The following is a 27,105-nucleotide window of genomic DNA, read 5'->3' as shown; positions in this document are numbered from 1 at the left end:
TTTGAAGCATGTTTTATTTTTTGTGGGGGGGGGGGGCAGAGCATTGTGACGTCATATTTGAGGTGGAGCTCTGACGTTTTGTGACGCCGTGTGACGAAGGGGGGCGGAGTCAAAAACCGTCCAAAATCGCGTGACGTCATTTACGGACGGCCCCCATAGACGCTCGTCAAACAGCACTTGCCCCATAGGTAAAACATTTTAATTAATAAAAGTAAAATAGAAATTAAATAAAAATTAAATAAAAATCCTCTCATTTGATACAGCTATCGTGCTGTGACTGTTCCACCTGAAAATGGAAGCTGGTGTTGCCTCCGAAACGTCGTGATTTTTATTTTATTTTTATTAATTACATTTTTTACCTACGTGACTTTACCGAAAAACCCTCAGAATATGAATCCTTGCAGTCACGAAAGCTTCAAATCTAGACGCACTTGCCCCCGCAGCCCGCCGCAGCCTACACGGGCGAGCTTTGTCTTTGCGGCGGGGGCAACAGTCGTGACGTAAGGGGCAGGCGCGCGCCGTGATTGGCTCACGCGGCGGGTCAAGGGTTAAAGGCCCTCTTCGCCCCGCTTCCCGTCCCACCCGGTCCCCGCGGTGACAGGGCCGAGATGGCATCACGCGTGTTGGCCTACTGGTGCAGTGCGTCTATCGGTAATCATTCATTCGCAACGCCTTATCGATATATACCACCGCATTTGTGGGGTTTGTTTTTAACTTTGCTTACAGTGCGTTACGCCGACGAGGGGGTGGTGGTGGTGTTATTTGTAAGAAAGAGAGAGGTGGGGGTGGGTGGAGGAAACGCACCCATTGTGGTTTGTTGAACGGGACCACAACGCCGCTGATGAGACTTAGAGAAGGCGAAACTTGGCCTGGCTTCACTGCTGCCCCCCACCACGTTATTTTGGGAAGGCGTAGAGGTTTGCGGACTGATTACAATGTTGTAACGCCTCCCCCCCCCCCTACACACGCCTTCCACGTGGTGAAAGAAAAGCAATTCCTCGTATCTTTATTCAAATGTGTCCTTTGTTATTTCTCATGATTTGTTTTGTGTATCTGCCCCCCCATACGGCAGTGTTGGCGTTCGTGACGGGAGTCCGCGGCGTTTGCCCTCGAGCTTGGAGAATCGTGAGTCGTGCACCCAACGCCACACACACACACAGCAACGCTCTAGTAGCAAGCCAGAACGACATGGCCTGGGACAGAATGTTGGGTCCAAGTGCTGTTTGCGACCAGCACATATGAAAGGGGAGGTTGTGTTAAACATCCCCGAGCCGGCTACTCGTTTGAGGCCGAGTCGACCTAGGGGAGGCCCACGGATCTATTCGGATAATCGCCACTGATGGTGTTGGTGGCCGTGAGCGGGAATCGAACTGGGGCCCGCCGTGTTCGTAGGGAAACTCGCTCACCGCAACACGGGGACAGACCACTCGCATAGACCGCTCTGACTAGCTGCCTGGCCTCTGCGAATTCGCAAGATTTGTTCGTGAGAAGGACACGGTGGGTAGCCCTTTGAAGTTAAGCTTCACGTTCGTAGCATTGGCATGCTTCATCAGCACCCATTGCCTGCCCACCGCTGGATGATCCGAATCTCTCCCACGCCCTCGGCAAATGGACATCTCTTCTTCCCCATCCTTCCTCCCGTCTCCGCAAGATGTGGAGGCGGCGACGGCGGGGTTGGTGACCTCTATTGTCCGTTCTCCTTGGCCATTTTCTCTCAGTGGTCTCGTACAATTGAGCCCGTCGGAACACGTCCGTCGAGAGACGTTGTATTGCACTCGCAGCGTACGCAAGCTGGGATGATGAGCACACACGCACGAAATTCCGGGTCACTTCTCATCTCGGGCATGGGCAGTGGTTTTATTGGCGAGTGGTCGTTGCGCATGTAGAGGTGGACCTCGCAAAGGGACGAGCTGTGTGAGCGCTGTCCCTAACAAAACACTTCGCCCGAAATAAAGTGCGGCAGAAATACTGTGCCGCCGTGTTAAAATACACTTGGGGTGTGTGCATTGCATGGCCGTATTTCCATTTGTACTGCATGCAGTCTTGCCTTTAGTGACAGTATTGCTCTGTAAAGGAATTTCTGTATTAACAGTTGTGTGTCATAAGCCCAGAGCTCTATATTATGTACGCGAACAGCCCTTTGTCAATACGGCTTAGTGAAGGCAAAGTTTGTGGGAACATATATAAGTTTGATACTACAGAGGATTTTACTCCGCTGCCCATAACGTTACTGGATAGTGTATATTTGTACACATTCATATTAAAGGCCCCTTAAAGTGGTTATTATACAAAGTACTGTTATAGTTCTTAGGGTTGAGCTATATATTAAACTCGCGGCAAGTACCCGGCGTTGCTTAAATTACTTGCATACAATATACCTTTTTATATACAGTATGAAAGAACAGCTATACTGTAAGCAGGGGATAGGATAAGCAATTTGGAAGTTAGGAATAGAACATGGCATGAGGGCATTGTATGCATAGTCCAGAAGAGGAATTGCGATGTTGTGGGGCATGTTGTGCAGGATATATGAGGTCAGGTTATCGCCACTAGCAGTGGCATCCAACACTCGGAAAGAAAGAGGACCTACACCGGGAGAGGTGGTATACAGATGCAATAACTGGACGTCAGATTACAGTTGCACAACAGTTTCAGGATCTGGTCTGGAAGAATAAGGAAGTAAAAACAAGGAGGCATGGTATAGACATCAACAACATTGCCCATTATGATTTCTTTATTATAAATATAAAAAAAGTTAATCGAATGTTTTCCTTAAGAAGCCGCTGAAGCGAATGGTTGGGGTTGCCATGGATAGTTGATTGAGGCCACTTGGGTATGATTGAGGTAGAAAGCCAAACTCAAGCACTTTTAGGATCGATAATTGGTTTTTTACCCTTCTATCTGGCAACAAAACTGACACCTTTTTACAAGGAGTCATGTTTGCATAGACCACAATATCCTGCAGTCATAATGCAAACAAAAAACACAACTCTGATAATGTGCACTGTCCTTGAAGTTGATTGGTCCACACCCGAGACAGCTTTCCTTAGAGCCTAGTCTCACATGGGTTGGACCAGATGACGCCAAAAGGCGCACAACTCAAAGACTGCACCATCAGAGTATGAGAGCTCGGAGTAAGCATTTACACCATTGGAACCTCATTTGCCAGTAAAAATATGATAATAGGTGTCAGTTTTGTTGCCAGATAGAAGGGTAAAAAACCAATTATCATATTTTTACAGGCAAATGAGGTTCCAATGGTGTAAATTGTAGGATCCTTAGAATTCAGCATGAATGATTGAGAACCACTGGCTCTGATCACAGGAGAGTACAGTTCGTCTTCTTTTTAAATCCTTTATATTAAGTTCGCTTGCTTGCTTGCGTGCTTGCTTAGGACCGTGCAAATCTTTCGGTCGTTTTTTAACCCACTTCCCGTGATCCAATCGAGCTGACATTTTCCACACAGACTCGTTGTGCTAGACAATTAATGTTCGTGAAAAAAATTCCCAAAATTCTACACTTTTTAGGCAAAAAAAAAATATTTTACATATATTCAAAAGAACTCATTCTTGGCTTTGGCTGAACGTCACAGTATAAGAGCCCAGAGCGTAACCCCTCCACAGACCGTGGCGGAGTAGCGCAGTTGGTAGCGCCCTCGCTTCCCATGCCAAATGGTCGCGGGATCGATCCCCGCGTCCTCCACAGGCGAATATATTTTTAAATCCTTTATATTAAGTTCGCTGCCACGCATATAAAGGATTTATAGTGAAAAACTTTGTTTTTACGGGTTATACTTGTTAGCATCTATGTACAATGTGTTACTACCACTTGGTGGTTAAGCTTGCTGGCCTAATTTAGTTGATGCTAGGTGCATGACATGGTGAATAGTCAAATGAGATTTTCTCATGAAGAAATATGGCATTCCTACAATTGCCCCAGCAGTGCATCATATCATGGTAAAAAATGTATTTGGAACTGACTGCACAGATTTTCCCGCACCTCCGATTAGCATGGCTGGCTACATGCTGTGCGAAATAAGTTCAACCTACATACATTGCTAGCACAAGATGGAAATTGTCAGTCTGAGAGCAACTCCGCCGAGATGCCAGTTGACATACCTGCAAGAAGCAATCCTCAACAGTGATCACCAATAGCTGGGGGTTTTATTGCACTTGATGTCATTGAAAATACCCGCGTCCTGCCTTGAAACATCTTTGTGATGTAAATTGTTCAGCTTGAGAACATGCTTTTTAGTCTTGAGAAAGGGAAAATATATCAGAAAATGATTTCTGAATTCAAGGTTAATTAATTGTAATTGGTATTTATTTTATTCTCTCCAGATTCGCGGAGCACAAAAATGACGGCGTGTGGTTGGTTGATGTAAGTATCATCTCATTTACACACACGCTTTCATTTAAAAGTCCTCTTGATGTTCCAGGACACAGTAGAGAGCACAATCAATACCAGTGAGACAAGCGTCCACGTTCATGTCTTGACAAAGCACAGCGTTCATATCTGCATTGTTTTAAATTGTTTTGAGAATCTCGTTCTGAAATAATTGTATGAAATGTAGCATTAACTACTGTTGTGCTTCGATGCTTCCATTGACTTCTGCACTGCATCACAGGCACAGTGTGTATTACGTACCACTTATTAAAATCGAATAACCCAAGGTGTTATTGTACGTGCTTCGGCAATGTCACCTGGGCATTGGACCCCTTCCACCATACTCAGTCCACAGGAGGTGCTAATAACACTCACTCCAGTCCATTACATTAAGGGCTGGAGGTGGGGGTTTAGTGTTTCCTGGTGTGAAGTGCTTATTCTAATGTGTGACTTGACACAGGTTTCTTTTTTTGTATGTACGTACGTATGTTGAACTTCTTTCGCACCGTACATAACCAACCATGCTAATCAGAGACGTGGGGGGGGGGGGGGGGAAGGACCGTAAACTAGACACACAGAACATGTTCTAAATAAATTAGTTTTCAGTCTAGATGACTTAAAAGTGCACAGCAGCCGATGTCAACTGCCATCGACATTGTTTTGCTAAAGGGAAGAGGAGCAACCGTGCAATAGCAGCTCCACCTGACTGCTGGGAGAAGGGCCTCCAATACACGGGCGTTTAGAGAGCCCCTCTGCATGGTATTTGACCTACGCTTCCATGCCAGGCAGATATCTTTGAGGAGGTGGGAATAACTACACTTTACCTCCACCGCATGCAACCTGCTGGTGGGACTACCTGAGGTTTAACCTTTTTCTACCTCTGCCACTGGATGGACAGAGGTGAGGAGAAGATTTAAGGAACTTGCCCTTTGGTTCAACTGCCACGCCAGGAGATCGAACCTACGACCTCTTGATTGCATGTCAAGTGTGCTAACAATTGCACCAGGACAGCATACCATACGTGAAAGTACAAAGTGTTATTATTACTACTATAGGTGTATGTGGAGTAGTGTGCACCTGGAAACCGGAGAACACTTTGCTAAAATAGAGAAAACAGCAACCAGTTATGTGTTGGGTTTGAAAACTAATTTCTTAAGAACTGAAATTTTGTGTTTAGTTTGTTGTCCTTCCCCACACCTACGATTATCACGGTTGGCTACGTTCGGTGCATAAGAAGCTGAATATATATTCATTATTCCTTAATGGAACATAAGATGAGATTCATAAGATAGGACAGGACTCAGAAGGATGAGCTTTGGGGGATTGGATGATGAGCACTGTGGGATTGTTGTACCAGATGCTGCTTAATTAATTCCCATTGGTACATAGCTTACACTGTAAGGGATTAAGCCATGGCTGGATAATGTAATCCATGTAGCTAATTTTCCATAACTTTTTGGGTATATATAAATACAGTGGCACACCTATGCGAGGGTTAATACAATATTTGGAATCTCTGTCGTATATTTTATCGAGTAAAGTTTATACAATTTCTTTTTTAAACAAGCTATTGTCTTGGCAAGGCATTGACACCTTGGTCAGCTGTTTATAAATATGGGAAGCGGTTGGTTATTGTTCCAATCACTTCATTATGATCTCAAGAAACGAGGTTCATTTGTATACAATGGATATTCTAAGTGGTACATGGTATCTGGACCTGCCATGGGCCTCCCGTAGGTTTACTTGGCCTTAACTAAGTAATTGGTGTGGTATGTAAGCATCATAAGAAGGCAGACAGGCATCCAGACAGGGTCCTGTCCACATCACAACTTGTGTGCCCCCTTCTTGGTTCTTTCGGTAAAGTCACGTAGAAGGAAAATAATAAAATAATAAAAATAAAACATAATCAAATAAGTATCACGACGTTTCGGCCACAACGCAAGCAGCCGTCTTCAGGTGGAGAACAGGTCTGTCGAGAAGGCACCTGAAGACGGCTGCTTGCGTTGTGGCCGAAACGTCGTGAGAATTATTTGATTATGTTTTATTTTTATTATTTTCCTTCTACGTGACTTTACCGAAAGAACCAAGAAGATGAATCCCTGCAGTCACGAAAGCTTTAAATCGAAATTTTACTTGTGTGCCATTCCAGCCTCAGCAGGTGCTAGCTAAAACAACATTTGCCCCGAATATTCAATAAGGCTAAATAGGGCTCTTTGTTTTTTGTGTGTGTGTGTGACCGTAAATATTTCTGTTTTGGCGTCGTGTGATGATAGTTCTATGCACCATGGTGCGGCCACTGCAAGAAGCTGGAGCCGGTGTGGAACGAGGTGGCCCAAGAGATGAAGGCATCAGGCTCTCCCGTCCGCGTTGGAAAACTAGATGCCACTGCACATTCTGGTATTCCTGCGCGTCCAGCCTGCTGCTGCGTGAAACGTTTGACGTGCAAAATAAGACAGTACATCATCATCGGAATCTTTATTTATCTAGAATATCTATTTATCCTGGAGGAATCTGACGAGCCGTGAAGCTCTTTTTCCACGCATGTCTAGTACTTGTCACAGATGTTCAGTACATATTTTTTGTGTCTTGGGAGGCAACGCTCATTTGTCATGAGTAGTTGCTGCCGCGGTGTAATGGTTGGTAAACTGGACTTCCAATACAAAGGTTGCCAGTTCAATACCCATGCACAGAATTGGAGACAATGTGCAAGTATTAGACCCCTCCGCCCACTTTCTCTCCACCCAGCAGTATAAATGGTTGATCGGTAGGCCGAGCGTGGTGGGGTAAAGTGTGGGTACTCCCACTTTTTAGGAAGTCGCCCATCGTTGTCGCATGGAGAGACCGGCCTCAATCGTAAGTACGTGGAATTTTCTCCACTGGCTCTGGTTCATGGGGGCTAGTGCTTGTTTGAGCTAAAATAAAATGTTACTTGGCTTGATATATTCATAGATAAGACAATAGTAGATATTAATATTCTTGATTTTTCGGTAAAGTCACGTAGACGGGAAATAATAAAATAATAAAAATATTAAAGAATAAAAATACGCACATATTTGTATTATTTTATTATTTCCCTTCTACGTGACTTTACCGAAAGAACCAAGAATATCATTTGAACCTATCTACGTGAACCGAAATACCCAAAGAATATGAATTGCTGCAGTCACGAAAGCTTTAAATCGAAATACTGTAGTAGGTATGTTGAACTTCTTTCGCACCGTACATAGCCAACCATGCTAATTGGAGGTAGAGTCTAAATGCGGTACGTTATGTTACAAGGTCGGCGTCATCAGAAAGCATGCATATTTTCTTTTATCGCCAGACTTGTCCTGTTTGCATTTTGTCCAGGGCCCTGTGCTCTTGTTCTCACCTCCGATTAGCACGGTTGGCTACGTACGGTGCGAAGAAGTTCAACATACATACGTGTACAACTAAAGGTCCAATCATTGGCTCATCAAATTACTTGGAACAGTGATGATAATTTTCGCCCGTGACTTACGCAATGCGACTTAAACATGCACATGTTTGCGTGTTTATGCAGCGCAGTGTCATCTAAGAAAAAAATGAACTCCCTCGTGATGCTCTCTTAATATTTGTGCCCTCTAAAACTGAACTATTTAGTGGAAATATGAACTGTGAATAAATGTGCGCGTTTTTGCCATTCCGTAGGTATTGCTACGGAGTACGGCGTCCGTGGATACCCAACAATAAAACTGTGAGTCTGTCGTGCACTGTCGTAAGTGTTTCGGTGGATTGTGCAGTGTTCTGTTTCAACGAGGGATAATTAAATTGAAACCCCACTTCCCCATTACGATGTGGCAGGATTTGGGTCGCAGATGTCCCCAGGTTAATATTTCCGTGGTCTTAGACCAGGGGTGGGAAACCTATGGATTGCGACTTCGCCTGCGAATAGCACGGTGGGCTCCTTGTGGTGCGAAAGAAGTTCGGCAAACTTATATACGTGTAGCTGGTGGCAACAAGAGGTTTACGACTTCAAAACGTTTCAAGTTTGTAAGATTACTTTGTGTATAAAGGTGAGATCTCGGGAGACCAGGATAATTGTCGTTCGCCAGAGTGAGAGAGCGACCTGTTTAACACGTAGGCTTTCGCGACCAATATTATTCATAATCAAAGTTTTTGGGTTAGATCGCGTTATTTATAAATGTGTCGTAACACACCACCACCCGACACGGCCAATCAGCAAAAAAGTGTCATGTTGACAAAAGACAAAAAGTTCACTGCTTTATCCCACCGGTGTGTTGAAGCGTGAAACCACAACATTTACAATTTTTGAGTAGCACGACGTTTCGCTGGTTATTGCATCCAGCATCATCGGGCAATTCGCCAGAATGGTGAGGCTCTGCTCTGGCTCCCGGTCTTAAATAGAGCAGCAGCAGCAGGGTGACGTCATCATTTAACTCATCAGGTGCAACCTGGCTCACCAACATGACAAAAGCAGAACAAATAAATGGCGTTAATGAAGCAAAATAGAAATAGGAGTAAAAAAGAATAATTAATTAATCACTGCAAGAATTCTTACCCTACACCTCCGATTAGCATGGTTGGCTACGTACAGTCATACCTCGGTATACGACCGCTTTGAAATACGTCGAGTTTGGTATACGTCGTGTTTTGACGAGAGAAAAAATGTCTTGGGATACGACGTCTTGCTTGGGATACGACGCGTTTGCTAGAACTTGTATGGGTCGGGATGAGTCACCGCGTACCCGCCGCGTAGACCCCGTTCACGACTCCTCCCCTTCCTCACCACCATCCTCGAAGGCTATCAACTCCTCTCAGCAAGGTAAAGTGATGTTAAATTTTATTTTTATTTAAATTTATTTTAATCTATTTTTGCATTTATTTTTATTTATGTATGCATTTTAGTAATAAATAGTGTCTACATTTTTTTATACTACCCCATTAATGTATAATATGCCATATAAAATATCATTTCTTATACTCTGGAACGGATTATTTCCTTTCCCTTTATTTCTTATGGGGAAAATTCGTTTGGAATACGTCATTTTCGGTATAAGTCCTACCTTCTGGAACGAATTAACGATGTATCCCGAGGTACCACCGTACATTGCGAAAGAAGTTTAACGTGCAAATTAATCGAGTACACGAGAGCTATGAAATCGACCTGTTTTAGCGCGGTCATTCACTTCCGTCAACGCAAGGGCCCGCATCTTACAGTGGCAGGAGTGACTGAGCTGTGTGTGTGTGTTAATGTGTGATTCATTAAAGTTATTTAAAAGTCATATTCAACCCTCGGTATAAGGAAAAGGTTTCCCCACCTATGCCTTAGGCCACAGGGCCTGCACGGACACGAAGTGGTATTTGCATATTTTTGGATAACAAGATGTTTAGCACAACCCACATAAACCGCATAGAAAGCTTTTCCTATGGAGTAGTTTTTTCAATGCAATCAATACATCCAAACCGTGCATTGCATTAAAATATATTCACACGATGCATGTATACACACTGTTGAAGAGCCACGCTGGCAAGTTGTTTTTTCTGCTGCCAAATGCAGCATTTTCATTGTTTGTCTTCAATTTACATCGGGGGTTCAGTTTAGCATGAGCCTCTGGCACGCGTAACGGTGTTACTTCTGTCGTTTAGAATTAAGGGGGACCTGTCGTACAACTACAAGGGGCCGCGGACCAAGGATGAGATCATCGCGTTTGCTAACCGCGTGGCCGGGTGAGTGTGACCACAACTTCCCCGCACCTCCGATTAGCACGGTTGGCTACGTACGGTGCGAAAGAAGTTCAACATACATACGTACGTACAACCATGCAGACCTTCTATTCGTTCTTCAGAAACGTTACATCCAAAGTCAGGGTTCGATAAGTTAAGGTGTCTCCTTGCAGGCGATGCACGTCTGAATGTGCAGTGGCAAGTGCACATTCTTGTGATTTTGGTCAGTATATGCATGGAGAAGCTACAGATAACAGTAAACACATTCCTGCGGAGGGAGCTGGTAGGAACGTTGGGTTGCTCGGTCAATGGCCAGGGTCAATGGCGGCATGGTGTATTCCGCAAATATGGCCCAACTGTGAGGGCGGGCACAAGCCGGCGTGAGTAGGTTAAACGTTGAGTTTTATAAGGGCACCACGGGGTGACCAGCCCCTCCCAACCCAGCCCCACCTCTCCCTCCCCCCACCCAGCCCCACCCTCCCCACCCAGCCTCTCCCCACCCAGCCCCTCCCCACCCTCCCCTCCCCACCCAGCCCCACCCTCCCCACCCAGCCCCTCCCCACCCTCCCCACCCAGCTCCTCCCCACCCAGCCCCTCCCTGCACGACGGACGGACACAATAATTCCCTGTGGGCTGGTGTAACCTGGCGGTTCCTACCAGTATAATGTCTTTTATCCAGAGAATAGGAGTGGTAGGGGTACACAGACAGGGATAGGACTCAGAGGCGGTACATGACAATCTTAACGGTTGGAACCACTGCTGTCTGCGGTGTGCCGTGTGCCGTGTGGTCGTGCAGGCCGGCCATGCGCCACCTCTCTACGCCAGCGCTCTTCGCTCACACACAGAGCCGGCATGACATCTTCTTCCTCTACGTGGGTGGAGACTCCAAACTCAAGGTAAATCATAAGACTCCTAACTGAAGGTAAATCGTAGACTCCTATCTGAAAGTGAATCATGAGATTCCAAACTCAAAGTTAATCGTAAGACTCCAAACTCAAGGTGAATCGTAAGACTCCAAACTCAAGGTCAATTGCATCACACTTGCATGAAGCTACAGACATAGAGTGTGACGGTACAGTGGATCCTCACTCGTAATTTATCGGTAAATTCATACGTGTGTATGATGATCTTGAACTTCAAATGCAGATGATGTATACGGGATGTGAATCGCTGTTGCCGTGGCGTACCGCAATGTGCTGCGCGATGTCCTTCGGTGACCGTGATGAGCTCCGTCGGAGACCCACGCAATCGACGGGGGCTCCCTAGCCGCTTATTCTCCAGCGTAGCTCCACGGCAAGAGTTGAAGCGACGTCAAAATCCCCATCTGATTTGCCGGCTGCGTGACAACCCTGGCAATGCCATGCCAGGGCTAAGGGAGAGGACGCACGCGGGGATTGCGTTGCTGTGACAACGCGATTCCTTCGTGAGATTTTAATGTTTCCCCTCGCTTCTTTGCGCAGGAGAGATGAGACGTGGGTCTTCATTGTGATGTTTTTTTTTAAATAATATATTTTTGGGTCGCGTCGCAGATAGGGGCGATGGACTTGGCCAAACCTGGCACAGGGCATTTTCTGCTTGTCGCAGAGGTTAGCGGATTCTAACCGCCACGGCCACCCCTGGTTAATAGCCGCGTGTGCGGTAAATAAACAAATTCGCGCCATCTGCTTCTTGGTGGGCGTTAAAGATCTTGTAGGGCATGTGTGCCGACGTCGCGGTCCAAATGAGAGCGTGACGCTGAGGGGCGCGTGACAGGTTTTGTTTTTCCTTTCCTCTTGCTGTATGCCCCCTTGTACCGTACTGGTTCCATTGTTAATGTGCGCTGATGCCCACTTTATTGTGAGCGATATTGGCACATAAAATAAAGATTGATTGAAATGTGCCAAGTTTGATACATTTTCGCAAATTAATTAATTGGGAATAACCAAATTTTTGGACCTCCGATGAGCACGGTTGGCTAGGTACTGTGCAAAAGAAGTTCAACATGCATGGATAGCATCATTGGCTACGTACAGTGACAAAGAAGGTCTACATGCATACAAATAGCAACATCGCCCCACTACTGTGAAGCTACTGCGTACGATACTCATCCGTGAAACATAGCGCCTTTTATATATGTTTGTGCTGTATGTTGAACTTCTTTGCCACCGTACGTAGCCAACCGTGCTAATCGGAGGTGCAGTGTGGAGTCTATGGGCAGTATTGAGTCTATGGGCAGTGTTGAGTCTATGAGCAGTAGGTACATTTATGCTGGATATAACATTTCTTTCTCACCGTACGTAGCCAACCATGTTAATCGGAATCGCGTGAAAAGGTGCCTTCATGATAGCCTTGCGCTGTAAGAATAGCACGAACACAAACTTGTGCTCATGATTTGACGTGTACGTTTAGATTGGGAATCTCAACGTTATTTGAGCCGGGCGGGTCACTCGAGCAAACTCTGTAAGTTGGCAGGCTGCATTCTTACGAACAATAGCGCTGTCTTGTAACTTGTCACTGCAAGACCCATGTGAGCGACCCTGGGGCTATGTTTTACAACCACTGAGTAAACCTAGGGTTAAACGTTTCCTATTCATTGTGTGCGTGACCCCGGTTTCTATAACTTCATTGCTGCGAAGAGTCATTCCGCCGTTTAGATCTGGTGTATTTTTACAAACGCATTATGTATATTCTCCGTTCTATTACAGTTTTTGTTCCCTGTAACTTGAAAGAAAATATTATAAAAGGGCAGGAGGAGATGAGTTTCTGGTGCTTCAAGTTTACACTTCAACTGGTTTGTCCTGCAGTGGAAATTTACATATTTGATCGTATCTTGTATGAAACGTATTGTTTTACGGTTTCCTCATCACATACAGATGTTATATATTGTTGGCATTAGAGCCAATGGTGCGGATGTGGGGACCGGACTTCACGTATGGTTCCCAGAGGCAGACTTTGCATCAGTGAGCGGTTGGTCAGAATACCGTGCCGATGAGTTCTAATTAGAATGAAAATTGGTCCACAGTTGTCCATCACTGCATCACTGTTGCAGTCATTCGGTCACATATTCGAACATTTATTTTAACCGTGATCTGAGACTAAAGGTCCACAATGCACATCTTCATGATATGCCGAATGGTCTTTTTGCACTTGCGCGCACAAACGACTGTGCTTTTTTGTGCGCATATTTATCTGTCTCATTTTAAACCTGCGGTTTATCGGGCCTGCACTGCTTTTTCTGTTTACGATGTTTTTTTCTTTTACTCGTAATCCACACACATCGGATGCGGCGTAGTGAGTGGCGCATTTGCCCCGTGCGGCGTCGTTGTCTGCGTGCAGGAAAGTTTCACGCAGGTGGCACTGGAGATGGTTGTGAATGCGTACTTCTTCTCCACGCCGGAGGAAGTGCTCCCCGCGGTAAGTGTCGCCCCCCCCACACACCCGTCCGAATCCTGCCGCCGAGGCTATGCCTTCATCTTGTTGCGAGTGATGGCAATAGGTTCAGGAACTGAATGCCAATGTTGACGTCTGCCAACCACAAGAGAGGGCTTTAGGAGAGAGAGTTCGTGTCGTTGTGCTGTTCCTCCTCCACAGTGGCGAGATGTTAACTACCTCGCTCGGTATACACGAGGTCGTGGGTTCGGTCCCGACCCTGACGATGTCTGTATATTTGGAGTTGGCATGTCTCTCCCCATGGTCGCGTGGATTTTTCTCCGCGCCATCCGGTTTTTCACTTCACATTTAGAATCATGCGTTTAAGAGCATATGGCTGCTATACGTCTCCACATGATAAGCTACTTTGTTAAGTTATCATCTGTGGCCAGGTCGCTTCTGAAAAAAGAGCCATATATCTCAGTGGGCCTTACCTGGTAAAATAAAAAAATTGTTTAGTTTATAGTTTCACTACATGGTGCACAATTTTGGTTGCATGGCCACAGTCACGCTACTGTGGCTTTGTCTCCAATTCTCCATTTATGAAGGCGACGTGCGCATTGGCCTGTTGATGTTTCGGTGATGGGGGGGTAGACCAGGATCGGTTCGGTTCAAATATCGCTTGTGACTTACGTATGTATGTTGAACTTCTTTCACACCGTGCGTCGCCAACCGTCCCAATGTGAGTCGTGGTAGGGAATACAATTGGTGGCGCTGGGTTCCCAGCGCAGTCCGCTAACCACTTGCGTTGCCGCTCCACCGCGGGTACCTGTAACGCGGCCTAAAAAACTTATGGGGTGAATGGTTCACTAAATTGTCACGATTCAGGGTCGTGTATAATTCAAGAATCGAGTCTTGTTCAACATTGATCGGTCGCTCTTCTCATGTCCGCAGGGGTAATGTGTGCCTATTGCATTCAACGTATACGAATGGAAACTCCAAAGCGGCATCAGCATCGCCAAATAATGTTTACTATTCCGAGCTAGCATTTCCCTTAACTTTTGATGACTCGGTGAGACTTTCGCCGGGTAAATACTGTACGTGAAAATAAAATGGTACCATGCATGCTCTTATTGCACGCGTTTATGCCTACGGGATGGCATTCCGCTTGGGGGGCGTTGACGCGCACGTCACTGACGCGCCGTTTCTCTCGCGTGTGCAGAATGTGCACGTTCACGAGGCGCCTGCTGCCTTGGTATTCAAGGATGGAACGTATTACGAGTATGATGGTGAGTAAAAACGCCCCTGATATACGAAGACAAAGTTCCCCCGTATATACTTTATTTAACAGACTGTTAGGGCAGTGCTACTGGCGAGCACCTATGAAGGCCGGCACGGCACATGAGGGGGTGGGTGGCCAGCACCACGCCCGGCCGCCTTTGCCTCCCTAGCGGCGATGTTTACACACCGCACCAAGGGACTCATTTGATGTTGAGTTGACCTATGGGAGGCCCAGGACTGGTTGAGATAATCGTCACCGGTGTTGGCCGCGGGCGGGAATCGAACTCGGATCACCGGGTTCGTAGCGCAGGGTGCTAACCGCTGCACTACACACACGCCGACACCTAATGACGGGTGCAATGGCCAAGCAGCAGCGCGTTTGCCGCTTGACGCCGAGGAGGTTCACGGTTCGAATCAAGCGGCCGCCCTGATTAATACCGGTTGTATTTACAAAACAAATACACGCCATCTGCTTGGCAGTGGACGTTAAAGATCCCGTGACGTCATTCACAAGAGTCGGCTGATGCGTGCCGGTGTCATTGTTCGAATTTGCCCCGAAAAAATACTCAATTGGAACCCTGAAAAAGAGTAATGGGACTCGGAGGCTTTCCTGGGTAAACAAGCGTAATGTACAAAAATGTTGGAAGATACTATGTTACCATGAAATCGTTTTCACGGTACGATACAATATTAAATGTAATATTATGATGCATAAGGCCGAAACAGGAGGTTTTCTCCACACATCTGGCTGTCGCCTGATGAGGTTGGTTATAATTACCAGCGATACGTCGTACTCGAATTGTTAATGTTGTGGATTCACTCTCCAACACGCTGATGTGCTGAACTAGTAACAAATTGGCATGTTTTTTTTACATAACAAACCTTACGAATTGGCTGTGTCGGGTGGTGGGGGGTTTAACTACATATTTGTATTTACGCGATCTAACCCAAAAAAACCTCCTATGGATAATATTGGCCGCGAAAGCCTCCTAGATTATCGTAATGTCTTGAAAATGCTGTTAACTCCGAACGATCCCTGAGATTGCGGCGTATATGAATGCTCGGCCTAGTCATCTCGAGCAGCCCGAACGAGAGCTTGGCGCAACTTGAGGCGTGCAGCGCTTTGCACGCACGGTTCAGCGGTCGGTTGGTGGTCGTGCGTCTCGTTGCCGATGCCCAGAGTCCGACGACGGTGACCTGGCGACGTGGGTGCGGAGGGAACGCTTCCCCACATTCCAGGCCATCGACGGCTACGCCATGTACGCCATCTCCGACACAGGTGAAGCATGGGCCTGCTGGCACGCGCGTGCGTGCTGTGCGCCCCGCACGCTCCTCTAATTAGCACGGTTGGCTACGTATGGTGCGAAAGAAGTTCAATGTACATACTTTTCCCGTGCCTCCGATTAGCACGGTTGGCTACGTACGGTGTAAAAGAAGTTCAACATATAGTAATAGGTTTTTACCCTTTCAACTGGTACAAAAACTGACACCTTTATACAAGGCATCATGTTTGCAATAACACAAGTAGTCAAAATGCAAACAAAAAGATGCAACTCTGATGATGATAATATCATCATTATCATCATCAGAGTTGTTTCTTTTTGTAGTCAAAATGCAAACAAAAAGAAACAACTCTGATGATGATACTATCATCATTATCATCATCAGAGTTGTTTCTTTTTGTTTGCATTCTGACTACTTGTGTTGTGGTTATTGCAAGCATGATGCCTTGTATAAAAGTGGCAGTTTTTGTACCAGTTGAAAAGGTAAAAACCTATTACTATAATATCATCATTATCATCAGAGTTAAAATATCATCATTATCATCATCAGAGTTGTTTCTTTTTGTTTGCATTTTGACTACTTGTGTTGTGGTTATTGCAAACATGATGCCTTGCATAAAGGTGTCAGTTTTTGAACCAGTTGAAAGGATAAAAACCTATTACTATATTTTGCCACTGGTAAAGGAGATGTCTCAAAGTTCAACATACATACTTACGTATACCTGGGTGGGTATTTTCCAGGTGCTTCAGTTTCCTCTCGTACGTATAAAAGCTCAATAATTGGCCAATAACACCTTCATATTTAGAGGATCGCAGAGCTTTGGGAGGGGGGGGTGGAATTTGGTGCTGGCTAGCAAAAGGTGGTTGTTGTCTCTCCTGTTTGTGGTTTCTTGTACCCGAGTCACTCTCTCTCTTCGAGAGCGAGCGAATTCTGTGCAGCGTCGAACGAGTAAAAGAAAATCGAATCGTATTTTATAACTACTTGTCATTTGCTTCTGCACGTGTGCAAGTCTGTGTGTGCATCCTCGTTCAGGCATGCGAGCGTGGACGGGTTCAGTTAGCATACTTGTCAACCCCTTATCAGCGCCTACCTTATCAGAGACCAATTCAGACCTTATTGGTCACGCCGTGACCCTTATAAATCTCAACGTTCATCCTACAAAATCCCATCACAAGGGAGAAACGCAAACAAATACGACAAAAGCATGTTTTTATTGTTGCCCGTATTGAAACGGCTGTACGCCATATGGACCCGAAAGCTCAATTTCCCTGTACAAGAATATGGGGTAAACCATATGGGTAGACAGCTGTGCCACTATAACATCAGCTTAACTGTGTATGCGACCAATAAACTTTGATTATTAACAACGGAGAACCATGCCTTGCATTGTGAAGATGTGGATATTCAAGGGCGACAACACCCCCCATTCGCCACTAAGTGACCGGTGACGTCACCACGACACCTGTGCCAGGCTAGATGCATGTTAATGCCACCGAAAGCACCGTTATGAACACTTTGCCTGTTCGCGTCATCTCTCTCTCTCTCTCTGTCTGTCTTGCACAGGCAAGTTGGTGGTCCTGGCGATCGTCGACCCAATGAGCACCGAAGAAAATCACAGCAGGTGAAGTGCCACTGTGCATTTATTGTATGCCACGTGAATGATTGTATTGCATAGTGCCGTGCGGCACATGAGTTTGGCTCATTCCCTGTAAGCTTGTGGTGTTTAGGTTGTGCTGGTGCTGTCACCTTAATAGCTGGGTAAGTCGTGCTTGGGCCTGAATAGAGAAAAGTTATGGTGGTGTCGTATGAGACGGAGAAGACGAAGCATCCAGATGATAATTGTCCTCGTGGTTAACATGAGCAGTAGGGGGACAGGTTGTGTGAGTGATACTGGTAGGAACCTCCTGGTTACACTAGCCCACAGGGGATTATTGTGTCCGTCTGTCGTGCATCCAAAAATGGGAGGGGTGGAGGGGAGGGGAGGGGGAGGGTGGGGAGGGGAGGGGGAGGGTGGGGAGGGGCTGGGTGGGGAGGGGCTGGGTGGGGAGAGTGGGGAGGGACTGGGTGGGGAGGGGCAGGGTGGGGGGTGGGAGGGGTGGGGCTGGATGAGGAGGGGCTGGTCACCCCGTGGTGCCCTTATAAAACTCAACGTTTAACCTACTCACGCCGGCTTGTGCCCGCCCTCACTGTCAGGCATATTTGCCGAATACACCACGCCGCCGTTGACCCTGGCCATTGACCGAGCAACCCAACGTTGTTACCAGCTCCCTCCGCAGGAATGTGTTTTTACGAAAGGAAGGAACCAGCAGTGCCGGTAGTGTATCAGCAATAGGCGGTCAGGCCATGTGGCTGCACCTCCGATTAGCACGGTTGGCTACGTACGGAGCAAAACAAGTTCTCCATACATACGAGGGTGTGTGCACGCGTGTGTGTGTGTGCGGGGAGCAGTAGTGTGGTGGCTAGCGGTGCTGCATTACGAGTTCGATCCCGCTCACAGCCAACCCCCCCTGTGACAAATAACTCGAGCAGTCCTAGGCCTCCCCTGGATCAACTCATCCTCAAATGAGTAACTGGTGTGATGTGTAAATATCACCACAAGGGAGACAAAGGCGGCTGGGCTTGATGCTGACCACCCACCCTCTCGTGTGCCGTGCCGGTTTTCATGTGCTCGCTCACAGCACTTGCCCAAACAGCCTGTTAAGGCTTCATGGGGGATCATTGTCTTTGTTTTGCAGGCTCAAAAAGCTGGTGGAAGATGTTGCGCATGAATACCGGGAGCATTTCCATCGGTAACATTGCACACGTGGACACATCACCAGCACAGTCATTCATGTACCACGGCTGCGAGACCGCCCGTATCACCGCTACTACTTCACCACTACAGTCGAATATTACCTGCCACTGTCCGAAGTCTAAGCTGGCTTAAACACATTCCTGCGAGGGAGCTGGTAGGAACGTTGGGTTGCTCGGTCAATGGCCAGAGTCAACGGCGGCGTGGTGTATTCCGCAAATATGGCCGACTGAGGGCGGGTACAAGCTGGCGTGAGTAGGTTAAACGTTGAGTTTTATAAGGGCACCACGGGGTGACCAGCCCCTCCCCACCCAGCCCCACCCCTCCCGCCCAGCCCCACCCTCCCCACCCAGCCCCTCCCCACCCAGCCCCTCCCTGCAGGACGGACGGACACAATCCCCTGTGGGCTGGTGTAACCAGGAGGGTTCCTCCCAGTATTATCACTGATCTATCGAGTTTGACAGCCAATACACCACGGCAGGATCCTGTTTTATCAAAGTGACTGTTATTATGTCAAAACGAGTATGACTGTGCAAATGAAGGAAACAGCTCAGGGTACCTAATATGTATGTTTGCATGTATGTTGACCTTCTTTCGCACTGTACAAAGCCAACCGTGCTAATCGGAGGTGTGGGGGAAAGACAACAAAGTAAACACAAAGAGCAGTTCTAGTTTAGCACGGTTGACTTCATACAAAAAAACTAAGACAAAGCTCCCCCGTATAGCCTGCAACAGACTGTTGGGGCAAGTGCTGTTAGCGAGCACCTATGAAGGCCGGCACGGCACACGAGGGGGTGGGTGGCCAGCACCACGCCCGGCCGCCTTTTGTCTCCCCAGTGGCGATGTTTACACACCGCACCAGGTACTCATTTGAGGCTGAGTCGACCTAGGGGAGGCCGAGGACCGGTTCAGATCATCGCCACTGGCGTTGGCCGTGAGAGTGAATTGAACTCGGGTCGCCGGGTTCGTAGCACAGTGCACTAACTGCTACACTACCGCTCCCCATTACATACACATACACATGCCCTGAGCTATTTAAATCAGTCCCACAATTGCGTGCACAGGTCTCGTCATTTGCAAGACACACACACACACAGAAGTGGATGTGAAACGCCAAAGCACCTGCGAAGGTTACGATTCACGTGTGTGGCTGTGGTACTCCCTCCTCCCTCCCCCCGCAGGGATTTCCAGTTTGGATACGTGGACGGGGCAGAGGGCTACATGAACAACCTTCTGATGAGGTGAGCCAACCCAAAGTGCATCCCGTAGCATTGGCATAGGCTTTTTACTTTGACCCTTTTCTAGCAGTAAAACAGGGGTGGTGTTAAGATGCTCAAACACAAATTAACACCATCATTAGACCTCCTTTGCCAGTATCAAAATATAAGAATAGGATTTTTCCCCTTTTTTCTGGCAACAAAACTGAAACCTTTCTTTACGAGGAATCGTGTGTGCATTAACCACAATACTTGTGGTCAAAATGCAAACAAAAAACACACTCTGATAATATATGCATTGTCCTTGAAACTGATTGGTCCACACCAGAGACAGCTTTCTTAAAAAAGCCTAGTTTCACAAATAGACACGCCTATCTCAACGCATCAAGTCTGCGTTAACCACACTGTACCTGTGGCTAAAACAAGCAAACAAACATGCTCTCATAGTGCGTGCATTGTCCTTGAAACTGCTTGCCCTGCACCAGAGACAGCCTTCTTGATGGCCTTGTCTCACCGGTGTTAGACCAGAGAACGCCAAAAAGCGTGAACAGTACAGGTATTCCTCTACTTACGATGGAGATGCGTTACGACGACCCCATCGTAAGTCGAAAATATCGTAAGTCGAAGATGGCCTAGCCTACATAGGACGTCTTAAAGAGTGGTGATAATTTAGCAAAACAGAGCAATTTACAGTACCGTACTGTATAAACTATATACTGTATGTATTTATTAATTACAAGACTGTATTGCACGGTAAAATGTAAAGTAAAAAACAAGGTCAATTCTTAGATTACCTATATGAACTACAATTTAATAGAAAGTTTTTTTCAGGAAACAATCCTATCTGCTATAAAAACGTTTAACATGCATTTAACGTATCGTATCGTGGTAACCCTAAAATGAAATCGCTAAAGCTACGTATCATACATGCATTGAATGTATTGTAACGTATCATATTGTACTTTACTCACCAAGATTCGTACCTCGTACGCTGCTGCGTTTGCCTGCCGCGTGAAATTTGAAATATTTAACAATTTTGTCGTTTTGCTATGGCCGTCGTAAGATCGAAATATCGTAAGTCGGACCATCGTAACTCGGGGACTATCTCTATAAAGGCAATGCAAGTTTAAAAGTATGAATGGCTCGGGTTGAGCAGTACTATCTATGGGACCTTTTTCCCAGTATCAAAATGATGAAAAATGAGAATGGGCTTTACCCTTTCTGGCATCATTTTTGATACTAGCATTGCACGCTTTCAGATGCGCTTCTGCGGCCGTCTGGAACGCTCTTCCTTCCAATATTAGGAAGCCGCCACTGGAGCTTTGGAACTTTTTAGTTCAAGATTGATAACTCATTTCTTTAAAACTGCGTTTTGTCTTTCGTTTGTTGTCCTTCCCCCCCGCTCCTCCGATTAGCACGGTTGGCTACGTACGGTGCGAAAGATGTTCAACATACATACATACTTATTGCCGCTCATAGCGGTGATGCCACGCAGAGCGTGACATTTTCTGCGTACCTCTGTTGCAGTGACGTTGAGGCCCCCAGCCTCCTGGTTTTCAACACATCGAGCCAGGAGTACTACCTGCCCACCGAGCCGCTGCTCTCCAATCAGGACCTGCTCAGCTTCATCAACAACATCCTGGATGGCTCCGTGCCTGTGAGTAGCAAATCCACGTGCGTGGCGACGCGTCCTTGTGTCGTGCAGCTGAAAAATGTAAAATTTGGTAACCGCGAACACTACTTGGGTCGTTTTTTTTCACCAAATGTACGTGGTAACTGCCTTCAATAATCATATTAAGCATGATGGCATCTCAATGGGGATATGGCTTTGTGTGTACGTGTGTGTGTGGTGGCGCAATTGTTAGCGCGCTGCGCTACGAAACCAGCAACCCGAGTTCGATCCCTGCTCACTACCAATAACAGTGGTGAATATTTGAACTGGTCCTGGGCCTCCCCTAGGTCGACTCAGCCTCAAATGAGTACCTGGTGCGGTGTGTAAACATCGCCACTGGGGAGGCAAAGGCGGCCGGGCGTGGTGCTGGCCACCCACCCCCTCGTGTACCGTACTAGCCTTCATAGGTGCTCACTAACAGCACGTTACCCAACAGCCTCTTAAGGCTATACGGGGGATCTTTGTGTCTTTATACTCTCTATGCGTGAATGCATATTTAACCTCTGCTTGTACCAGGCCCATGGAGGGGATGGCCTCGGCCAGAAGATTAAACGAATGCTGTTTGAGCTGAAGGCCACGATCACTGTGAGTGTATTAAGCAGCATTCCATATGCGCGCACGCACACAGCACATGTGTACTGAGCGACTTCCGCGGCACGTCGTGTAGAGGGTACTTCTTTTATTTCTCACACTGGGCACAACACAGGCCAACACTTATTCTTCCGCACACTGAGTACAATACTCTATTAACATCTCTCCTGGCTACACACAGCCGATCACTCGGCGTGGTCCCATCGCCCTCACTCGGCCACGCCGCTGGCTGGCGGCATGATGATGATGACGATGGAAACCCCGCAGGAGATCTTCCACGTGGCCGGACGACGGAGAGAGATGTCAGTGAGCAGCGACGTAGCCTGGACCCAAGAATCCACACATGAACCCCGAGCCCCAGGTCCGCTCCCCCTTATATCCCCCCAGGCGTGGTTAGGCTCCACCTCCGGCCACGCCCTCTCGTGGAACCTTCGAGCAGGTTCCCAGATTATCTCGGCTAACCCCCCACATGTTACCTTTGCCCCAGATGCACCTCCTTCTCTGATTGGATGTTACTTTAAACTTGCCCGTACCCGTGCTTGCCTTTCCCAGCCAGCAGGTGTCACCATGTCATTACACATGTATCAGCGGTCACCTGTGTTCGACGTGAGTGTGTGTGGGTGGACTTGAAAGTGACGTTGTTTGATCTCATCCCAAACCGCCTGCGCATCGTAGAGGGCTACCCATCATCATCTCCAGTTTGTACGAGTCGATGCTCGCTTGTTTGAGAGCGCAGGCAAAGTTGTGGAGGGGCAAGAGGGAACCCAGATATTTTACACCGCCTACCACCCCCCCTCTCTCTCGCCTCCGATTAGCACGGTTGGCTACGCACGGTGCGAACAAAATTCAACATGCGTACATACCAATGCCGTCCTAGGTCCCAGCAGTTGTTTGTCCCAGTTTAAATCATGTTTGAGATGCAGCATTGGCAAGTGATGCTTAATATTTAAATCCAGCTATGCAGTACATATCAATAACATGCATTGTTGTGTCCGATTATGTGTATATATTGGAGGTCGGTTTACTAAGACAGGCATTGGAGTGGGCACCCAAATGTTGGTGACCGAGAGGGAAGATGTCAAATCGGCCACAAAACTCCCCGAGCCTGGCACTGTGTCGTGGTGATGGCACCACTACTTAGTGGTGAATGGTGGTTGCTGTTCTTCTGTGAAGCCTGTTACAGTAGTTTTGTGCAATACCTGACAGACATCGCCGCCTGGGATTTTTGATTCCCTGTCGCGGATGACATACTGGCGCCATGTCATATCTGAGCCTATATTGAGCCTCCCCGCTAGGTTGGCTTAACGGTAAATGAGGACCTGGTTTAGGGTGGGGAACTTTAACACTAGGTATGCAAAGACAGCAAGTGTGCTACTTAGACCAGCCACCCCCCCCCCCCACGCACTATGGCAAACTTAATAGGGCATCGCAGCGGCGAGATTTTAACTACCTCACCTGGTATACAGGAATTTGTGGGTTCGATCCAGAACCTGACCAATGCCTGTATATTTCGAGTTTTGCATGTCCTCTCTCCTTGTGGCCACGTGGATTTTTATACTCTTAGGTTTTTTCGGTCAAGTCACGTAGGTAAAAAAATAACAAATAATAAAATAATAATAAATGAAAATAACTAAATTAAATCACGTGGATGTTTCTCCGGGTCGTCTGGTTTTTCCCTCCATATTTTTAGAAACGCACTTTAGAGTTTTTGTCTGCAATACATTTACACGTGCAAAAAGCCACTTCGTTGAGCTATCATTTGTGGCCAAGTCGTTTCTCAAAGAAAGCTATGTAGCTCAGTGATCCTTACCTGGTAAAATAAGAAATATTTTACTTACTAATATTAACCTTTGTTTACTAAATAATGCCCCATTGATTCTTAGGACTTATTTTGGGGAATATCCCACATTTTGATGTTAGTTCAATTCCATTAATTCGCATTTGGCATGTGGGAGCAAACTCGCATACATGAGGGCTAACACTCAAGCATCCACAGATTGAAGATGGACCGATAGATCGATTGTTAGATAGATCCATTGATATCCTGCCATCTCCTCATCACCTGCTAGCCCTAACCCACAACACTGCATATATTTCACGGCACTTTCCCATCCACGTGTTAACCGGGCTCGGCTCTGCTGTGCTTCTGAGATGTGACAAGATTGGGCACATTCAGGGCATTGTTCAACTGTAATGGTTTAATTTTAATAATTACATTTTAATGTGCACTTTTAGTTATGGGCTGTGTGTTGCCTTGGTGTGGTCTGGAACAGTTTTTTTTTGTTTTGCTGCCTTGCCCAAGATTGCATTTGGTGTTGAGAAATCGTTAGGAATTGATGCAATTTGTAACTTATCTAAATTTGAGAATAGGTTTTCCCATTTTTTCTGGCAACAAAACAGGTGATAAGATGTTAAAACACCAAACTGAAACCTTTTACAAGGAATCATGTCTGCATTAACAACAATACTTATGGTCAGAATGCAAACAAAAAACATACTTTGATAATATATGCATTGTCTTTGAAACTGATTGGTCCACACCAGAGACAGCTTTCTTTTGAGCCAAGTCTCAAATGGTGTTAGACCAGAGGACGCCAAAAGGCGTACTAATTTGTTTTTATATTTAGTGACTTGCTTAGCTTTCCTATACTTTGCACCCATATCGGTGTTTGCATTGTTTGTTGGTGATGTTATAACTTTCTGACCCGCCCCCCTCTACTGGACATCTTGTGAACAAAAAGGCTTCGTAGCTCATCGGCTTCTTCCAGTCTCAATAAAGATTCCGATTCGAAAGTAGCTGCCCCCTTCAAATCCACGGTGCGCAAGCGGCAGTGTGCGAGGTAGGCGCGGGGAGATTTTTTTTGTCCCGGTCTTTTCTCATCCCCTTCCCAAACACACACCACGCCCCCTGTCCGCCCCGTGTGTGCCGGCGCGTCGTCTCTCGCAGTCCGTGTTCAGGGCGTCCCCGCTGCTGGCCTGCGTCCTCTTCGGCCTGCCGCTCGGGGTCATCAGCACCATGTGCTACTGGATGTGGACGGCAGACGGCGACTACGACGAGGCGGGAGCAGGAGGCGCGGGGGGCCAGCGCAGGGCGCTTGCCGCGGACGATGACTCGAGCGACGAGAGCGGAGAGGATGAGCCCCGGGAGGAGGCGGTGCAGGAGGGGGTGCGGGAGGAGGAGGAGGAGGCGGCGAGCAAGGCCGGCGCCGATGAGAGCGACGAGGCCGAACCCGAGAAGCCGGCCGTCGAGAAAAAGACCGACTGACGTTTGCACAAAACTTTGAATCTCATCCGCTCATGTTAAATTCCAGTCTAAGATGAATTTCACCCCCCCACTCCCGCTCCCTCCCTCCTCGCCTGGGAAACGTGCAGGGACAAGAATAGAAACACATGCTAACATATGTAATGATTGTGTTGTTCGGCTAAGCCGACGTGGGAGAAACCACACCGCTAGCTTACCGACGTCACAGCGACCGACGGCAGCTGCGCATCGTGGGCACGCCATCGTACGAGGGTGACGTGTGTTTCTCCTCCGGCGTTTAACAGCCTGGACTGTAATGCATTGTTTTGTGTTCTTTGATATGAACTTTTATTTCTGTAGGGCATGCTTGAGTGCTAGGATGGGGGGGGGGGGGGGTGTTGGATAACATTGGTCAAGACGGTTGGCTAATTCCTGTGGATAGTGTTGCTACAAGTGGGTCGTCAAAAGATATCTTGAAAAGTAGTGAACTAGTTGGACCAACTTATGTTAGGCATCAATGTGAGCAGTTGCTATATTGGGAATAACTGTGAGTGTACGTGGCTTGAATATTTCATTCTCAGAACGTTTTTGACTACCTAGCCGCGCTCTTGAGCTGCATTTTGTTTCTTGGAAGTTGAACAGGGGACTCTTCATCACACTGTAACACATTGGCAACGGGTGAGGTTTCAATTAGTAAATGCAAAATTGGATCACCATTTCCAGAATCTATAAGCGGGACTAGTCAAATGGGCTCCTGCCAAACTTTTGTTCATTAAAAATGTAATTTGAATGGAATACTTGTCAAAACAACTTGCTCATTTTGTGCACGCACTTGTTTTGTCCTCGTGTGTTTAAAAGAAATAACAAGTGGGAAAGCTTTGTAATTCTAGATTTGAAGCTTTCGTGACTGCAAGGATTCATATTCTTGGGTGTTTTCGGTAAAGTCACGTAGGTAAAAAATTATGTGACGGTTCCACCTGAAGACGGAAGCTTGTGTTGCCTCCGAAACGTGATTTTTATTTTACTTTTATTAATTTAGATTTTTTACCTACGTGACTTTACCGAAAAAACCCAAGAATATGAAGCTTTGTAATGTTATAAACATGGGGCAGCTCCATTGATCTGGTCTCGTTCCACGTACCCACGGAAGTCGTCTCGTGAACCCTCCTTGCAGACCGACTGCCTTCCTTTGGAGGAGCGTTAATGATTTGGCCATTTCATCTTTAACCACTCAAAAGTTAAATTCTGACCAACCTTTCCGGTTATCTTCTACCTCCTTCTTGCCATCTCGCCCAAGTTCTATATATGCAGGGTGCTTCAAAAAATGTTCACGCTTATATGGGACTATCGTTTTTAATGGAAAAAGAACGGATAATACACTGTAACATGATAACAAATGTGATGTTAATAGCTTCAAAAAGTCAGTCTCCCTCTTGTTCGCCTTCGTTGTCAAAACGTGCCTGGCATCTTCACCAGGTGGTCTCCAGAGCCCGGAGGCGAAACATTTTTCGCGGTATTGTTGCAAATTCTCAGAAGTGTAAAAACATTTGAAACACTCTGTATTTACACAAACTTGCTGGAAACGTAT

At 46.7% G+C, this 27,105-nt stretch overlaps 1 protein-coding gene across 1 annotated transcript; it reads left to right on the top strand.

The window, feature by feature from the left end:
- The first annotated feature begins 608 nt into the window (after positions 1–608).
- Positions 609–26,312, top strand: LOC133356010 (protein disulfide-isomerase TMX3-like). Its single transcript, XM_061573503.1, is given in 17 exon segments — positions 609–651; positions 1,073–1,089; positions 1,091–1,125; positions 4,341–4,380; positions 6,660–6,783; positions 8,056–8,101; positions 10,015–10,095; positions 10,889–10,988; positions 13,408–13,485; positions 14,663–14,729; positions 15,902–16,000; positions 17,569–17,626; positions 18,741–18,794; positions 19,978–20,037; positions 21,541–21,670; positions 22,202–22,270; positions 25,224–26,312. Coding segments are annotated over 17 exon segments (1,419 nt in total). The 3' UTR covers positions 25,542–26,312.
- The last annotated feature ends 793 nt before the right edge of the window (positions 26,313–27,105 follow it).

This window comes from Lethenteron reissneri, chromosome 52 (genome assembly GCF_015708825.2).
Source record: "Lethenteron reissneri isolate LAM-NWPU_2019-01 chromosome 52, ASM1570882v1, whole genome shotgun sequence".
NCBI classification, from domain to species: Eukaryota; Metazoa; Chordata; class Hyperoartia; order Petromyzontiformes; family Petromyzontidae; genus Lethenteron; species Lethenteron reissneri.
Note: the sequence above shows the minus strand (reverse complement) of the source record. Positions and strands in the feature narration are given on the sequence as shown.